Source organism: Oncorhynchus gorbuscha, linkage group LG13, assembly GCF_021184085.1.
Source record: "Oncorhynchus gorbuscha isolate QuinsamMale2020 ecotype Even-year linkage group LG13, OgorEven_v1.0, whole genome shotgun sequence".
Classification (NCBI taxonomy): Eukaryota; Metazoa; Chordata; class Actinopteri; order Salmoniformes; family Salmonidae; genus Oncorhynchus; species Oncorhynchus gorbuscha.
Genome location: NC_060185.1, coordinates 42591393 through 42597980, shown reverse-complemented (window position 1 = coordinate 42597980; position 6588 = coordinate 42591393). Strand labels below are relative to the sequence as shown.

Genomic DNA, 6588 nt, shown 5'->3' with positions numbered 1-6588 from the left:
ATGATTCATTGAAAAAAGAAAGAGAAAGTAAAACTCCGGGAAGCTCTACAAACGTCTTTATCGTCGTCTGTTCTCTATTGTAGAGTGATCTTCTTTTTTTGTACCACAAAAATAAAAATAAACTATGAATATAGTCCTATAAGGTTATTAGGCTACTGCAGAAAAGGTAACAGGTATCTCGCCGAAAATTCACTTCTGGTGACCATCATTTGAAGCAAAGCAATGTCCCGTGGTTCGAATGCTGGATTTGACCGACACATCACGATTTTTTCTCCTGAGGGCCGCCTCTATCAAGTCGGTGAGATATTTTGCTTCATTCCTCCGGTTTTGCTTCATGCGGCGGATGACCTAGGCTAGTCTAGCCTCTATATAGGTATCATTCTGTAGCATCTCAAATGTAAGATATTCGTAATATGTTGCGCTGTATCCGATGTTGAGCATCTCCATAGGCCAAAAGTGTAGTATATTGTGATTATAAATATAGAGTGATTGTGTATTTCACATAGAATATGTCGGGGGGGACGAATGTTTTAAATGTGCTTTTTTTTGTCTGTGGTATTATTTGTTCGTCAATTAAGCGATCTACCAATGTTTGAGACTTTCCCAAGAGCACCTTTAGAAGTATAGTATTCAAAGTCCCCTGTTTACCCCATGCAGCTTTTAAAAGTTAGCCTATATTTAAGAAGTATAATCTCATGTTCTCATGTGTTGCCCCTCAGAGTATGCCTTCAAAGCCATCGCGCAGGGTGGGTTGACATCACTGGGCGTGCGGGGGACAGACTGTGCTGTGGTGGTCACACAGAAGAAAGTGCCGGTAAAATATTCCGCGTCGGTCCTTAGCTACATCTCCATGGTACCAGGAGCTTCTTTCTTGGTTGTCTTTGTCTTCATCCAAATTAGAAATAGAACGCCGATATCTGGCTTGAGAGAAAGAGTCAGTCATGAACAGTGACGCATGACCGAGTGGTGTCTCGAGGGTTCCTGCTGACAGGACACAAGCCATGGTTTTGTTAAAGCTTGTCCAAGGAAAGCTGGTATTGTGGAACCAACCCAATATTCCTAACAACAATGAGGTATCATCTGTTATATGTATGTATATATGTGACCCTGTCATTATAATACAGGACAAGCTGCTGGATTCTGCCACTCTGACCAACATGTACCCACTTACCCCGCGCATTGGATGTGTGATGACAGGACACAATGGTGTGTACATTGGCACAGACGACATCTCACATCACACACACACGCACACGCACACACACACACACACACACACACACACACACACACACACACACACACACACACACACCACACACCACACACACACACACACACACACACACACACACACACACACACACACACACACACACACACACACACACACACACACACACACACACACACTCACACACACACACACACATACACACACACACCACACACCACACACACACACACACACACACACACACACACACCACACACACACACACACACACGTTTACCCTCTCTTCCTCTCCCCCCTCAGCGGACAGTCGATCCCAGGTCCACAGGGCACGAGTGGAGGCCGCCGAATGGAAGTACAAGTTTGGCTATGACATCACAGCAGACATGTTGTGTCGGAGAATGGCGGACATCTCCCAGGTCTACACACAGAATGCTGAGATGAGACCTCTGGGATGCTGTGAGTGGTGTCGTCCCGTCACCCGGTCTCTCTTTCCTCTTCCTCTCCATTGATTCACCACACTAGAATTCCAAATGGTAGCGCATAGAGTGACTCTTTCCACTTTGTTCTATTAAGGCACACTGGCTGATGGAGAATGATGATGTAGTATTTACAGCCACATCCATATATGATTTGGTTTTTACCTTGTGTCAAATTGAGACATTTCTACAAAAAAGATATAGAATTCTACAGTGTTCAGCAGTTATCAAACTATATACATTAACTAGGCACTATATAATTTTAGTTCAGTAGTTATCCGTTTTGAGCAGTTTTATAAGTAGTAGTTAATTTTATTATTAACAAATTACAAAAAAATCATATCAAAAGTAAAGTGAATATTACATTTTAAAATGCAGATACTTATACTGAACAAAAATATAAATGCAACATGCAACAATTCTACTATTTTACTGAGTTACAGTTCATATGAGAACTTGTTCTCAACTTGCCTACCTGGTTAAATAAAGATTAAATAAATACATTTTAAAAATGAGAAAATCAGTCAATTTAAATAAATGCATTTGGCCCTAATCTATGGATTTCAGCATGTCAATTGCACACTCCCTCAAAACTTGAGACATCTGTGGCAATGTGTAGTGTGACAAAACTGCACATTTTAGAATGGCCTTGTATTGTCTCCAGCACAAGGTGCACCTATGTAATGAGCATACTGTTTAATTTGCTTCTTGATGTGTCACACCTTTCAGGTGGATGGATTATCTTGGCAAAGGAGAAATGCTCACTAACAGGGATGTAAACAAAAGTGTCCACAACATTTTAGAGAAATAAGCTTTTTGTGCAAATGGAACATTTCAGGGATCTTTCATTTCAGCTCATGAAACATGGGACCAACACTTTACATGTTGCGTTTATATTTTTGTTCAGTAGATCGAATGTGTATCCAAATTGAAAGAGTGATTTGGTGCAGTGAACAAAAAATGTGAATTTGTTTGCTGCACTCAGTTAACTGAAAATGTGCTTAGAGTTTTGAAACATGAGCCATTTTGAAGATCGGTTTAGATTTTTGTGCTTAGAGTTGTGAAAATGGCATCAAAGTGATTGAAAAAAACAGTAAGTGCAGTAGGTGAGTCCTCACTCCCACACAGAGGACACAGACCCATAACCATCTCCTCCCCATATCTCCAGGTATGATCTTTGTGGCCATTGACCCCCAGCTGGGTCCCATGCTGTATAAGTGTGACCCGGCAGGCTACTTCTGTGGCTTTAGGGCCACTAGCGTAGGGGCCAAGCAGACAGAGGCTAACAGCTACCTGGAGAAGAAACTGAAGAAGAGGCCGGAGCTGTCATATGAGATGACTGTGGAGGTAGGTGGATGGATACACCTGGATACTCATGGAAACATCTGGCGAAAAGTGAAAACCTGTACAGTATTCAGTCTCTCTCTCTCTGTTGCTTTCCCTCACCTATAGTTGGCCATCTCCTGTCTCTCTTCAATTCTGTCCATGGACTTCAAGCCCAGTGAAATTGAAGTGGGTGTGGTCACTAAGGAAAGCCCCAAGTTCAGGTACTATGCTATCACAGTAACTGCATTTCGTCATCACTGTGTTTTTCCATATGCTCATATGGTAATGATCAAGGTTTTAGACGAGGGAACAACAGCCAAGTGATCAATATGCAATTCATCTATCCTTCTCTCTTTCTCTCTCCCCAAGCCTGTTTCTAACATCCACTCTCATCTTCTCGTCTTCCCCCTCACAGGACACTCTCTGAGACAGAGATCGACACCCACCTGGTGGCCATTGCTGAGCGGGAGTAGAGGTGCAGCCATCCACATACAGTAGATCAGGGTGACTAACTAACCTAGTGGTTCAGTAATTGGACATTAATACTACTGCAGTAGATCTACTTCAGACTGCTGTTGCAGAAGGTCCCATCTTAAACAATACTAGGATATTTTTCTATTTACATCTGCACAGGTTGATTTTCACCTTCAGTCTGCATATCTAAGCTCCTAGGACATACAGCCAGGCCGTAACTAGACTTCGGTTGTTGTTGGAATGGTTTGGTCGTGTGGATCGTTTCATCCATCCTATTTATTGTCTGTAATCTCATTGAACCTCGTTGTTTATGACCACCAAATGGGTTTTAGCTACCTGTGACCAGAGCATTACTCATGTCATCTATCACTTGCTACAGAAACACTGTCTAACAGAATAAAACACATCAAGTAAAACAAAAGAACACTAATATCCCTTTTTTAAATTCTGATATGCTTAGATGTTTTCTGTAGAATCACAAAAGACACAGTAGTGCTTAACCTTTTGTATTTGTTTGATTCGACACATGTGACTGGAGTTCATATTCACAACATGTCTCAGAGTAGTGGTGCTGTGGCCGTATCCGCAAAGCGTCTCAGTAAAGGTCCTAGGAATCCTGTTCAAACGTGTTTTAACATACACAAAAAAACTCCCAGCTCAGAGTAGGTTTTAGGATGATGTTATTAAGACACTGCTCAGACAATCTCTGAGCCAGGAGTAAAATCTGTTCATAAAAGTTTATCTCAACTGGTAATCACAACAGTTTGAGGCACCACAAAGGAAAGATAGTGATGACGCTCATTGACTTTGTTGCATATGATGGGGAATAACCGTTGGTGATGAGGCATCGCCAGCTGTGAACTCTATAGCATGTTTCAGACAACCATCAAATGTTGCAATGGTAAAACGATATATGCCAGATGCGATCACTTTGCCTATTCTTAATTCTTGCCTAATAGCATCCATCTTTTTTTTAAACAACTAATTCTGATGGTTGTAAAAAGTGGAATTTTGATCATATTACCATTATATCAACACACTTGTCACTCCTGTTTAACAACTCCTAATCGCTTTGGCACAGTAGGCATTAAGTCACACTTGCCGATAATGTTGCATAAAACGTTTGAAAGGTCTTCCATTTTCATCGAACACAATCAAAGTTAACGTAGGCCCTAGATGGCTTCAGTGGCCCAATTTATCGTCATGCCCAATTTAGGCATATTTTTAAACAATGTGATATTGCTCTTCAACGGGATAACCTGATTTAACTTGATGTAGGTTTATTAAATAATCAAAAGAAAAACTTGATTATTGATTAGCCTAGTGGTTCTAAGTATTTAGGGATATCGTGTGAAATAGTCCTCATGTCATGTATTGTATTGTCATGTCTTGTCCCTGTGCTTTCTCTTCTCTTCGTTTCCCCCTGCTGGTCTTATTAGGTTTCTTTCTCTCTCTCTATTCCTCTCTCTCTATCGTTCCGTTCCTGCTCTAGCTGTTCCTCATTCTCCTAACGACCTCGTTTACTCTTTCACACCTGTCCCCTATTTTGCCCTCTGATTAAGTCTCTATTTCTCTCTCTGTTTCTGCTTCTGTCCTTGTTGGATTCTTGTTTGCTGTTTGCTTTGCTTTTGTTCCGTCCAGTTGTATTCTGCCTCGTCTTCAGATACTACGTGTGAGCAGGTGTCTCTATCCTCTACGGCCCGCGCCTACCCGAAGGGACCTGCAGTCTGTTGCCGCTAGCCCTGCAACTCTCCTCAACAACTAGAAGGGGGACTCTCCTGTTAAACTAGAGGATTTGTGTTTTCCCTGTTTGGACTTCCCCTGTAATGATTGAGGATTTATGTTTTCCCTGTTTGGACATTAAAAGTCCTCACTCACCTGCATAACACCTCATGTGAAGTCATTGTCAAAAGTGCAAGAGGCACAGTTGTGTTAATCCGTAGGTCTAGATTATTTATAGATTGATTATATAGAAATATCAAAACATTCTAACTACTCCAAAGCAATTGCATGTGGCGCCAGAAGCACTGACTCACTGCATTTTTCTATTATCAAGAAACCTGCTGGTAACTTTTAACTGGTATCACGAGGTGTCCTAAATATCTGTCGACTAGGTGGGACTCTTATGACGAAAGAGGCTTCATGCATAGCTTATATTTTTACCCATAAGAGTAGGTGTAAAATGTCTCTATTCTCAGCACTTACGACAAATTTTGTACTTGGAGACGCTTTGAGGATGCGATCTAGGATCGATTTGTCCTTTTAAATCATAATGAAAAAGAGAGGGGACCTGATCCCAGATCAGCTAACCCTATTCTGGGACACTTTGTGAATATGGGCCCAGACATCGAACAATAATCCATGCACAAATGAGGGACACACACATTCTATTACAATTCTCCCACTGGCCATGACCTCACTTCTCTGTTCCACACGCTTTCCCCGAATCCCACTGTAGGAGGCTACACTTCAGTACTGGGCCAGTAGATGGTGCTATTGAGATAATGATCAGAGTTTCAGCAGGTATCAGTGAAATAGGAATTCAGTTCACATACAGTAGATAACCAGTGGATAGCGATGTTGCTTAACTTGTGATATCCTTCCCCTTGCGGCCTTGCTGCCACTTCAGCACAAGGCATGCACATGTGCCTCGTTGGTACTTCATATAGCCATGTTGATGTTTTTTTTTGCCTGTTGATAATGCCATGGTACATTTATGTGTGCTTAATAATTTAGGTTTATTAATGGCAGAATATGATTCCCTATGTAGTGCACTGCTTTTGACCAGAGCCCTATAGGACCTGATCAAAAGTAGTGCACCGTATAGAGAGATATGGGTAGCATTTCGACATAGACCCTGTCTGATTAAAATGATTATTCCGTACAATATAGCACTACGACCCAAACATCATCACCAATCTCCCCCACTCTGACAGTGCAAATGCCATCCTCCGTTGTAGATGAGTAAACCCCTGGGATAAAGCCAGCCTGAGCCATATTCATTACAGTGAAACATACAGACACAAACAAACGTCGAATCAAAGACACAATTCTAATCCTGTTGTTTTGAATGGG

The 6588-nt window shown here is 41.6% G+C and overlaps 1 protein-coding gene across 2 annotated transcripts; it reads left to right on the top strand.

Annotated features, from left to right (window-relative positions):
- Positions 1 to 4996, top strand: LOC123992939 (proteasome subunit alpha type-6-like). Of its 2 annotated transcripts, XM_046294588.1 has the most exons (7): positions 3 to 298; positions 720 to 814; positions 1125 to 1206; positions 1538 to 1693; positions 2882 to 3060; positions 3166 to 3260; positions 3455 to 4996. In XM_046294588.1, the coding sequence occupies exons 1-7, from the start codon at positions 223 to 225 to the stop codon at positions 3510 to 3512; spliced, it is 741 nt and encodes a 246-aa protein (XP_046150544.1). In that variant the 5' UTR covers positions 3 to 222; the 3' UTR covers positions 3513 to 4996. The 2 variants fall into 2 exon arrangements, with proteins under 2 accessions (XP_046150545.1, XP_046150544.1); XM_046294589.1 differs by lacking the exon at positions 720 to 814 and having other exon boundaries at positions 1 to 298.
- The last annotated feature ends 1592 nt before the right edge of the window (positions 4997 to 6588 follow it).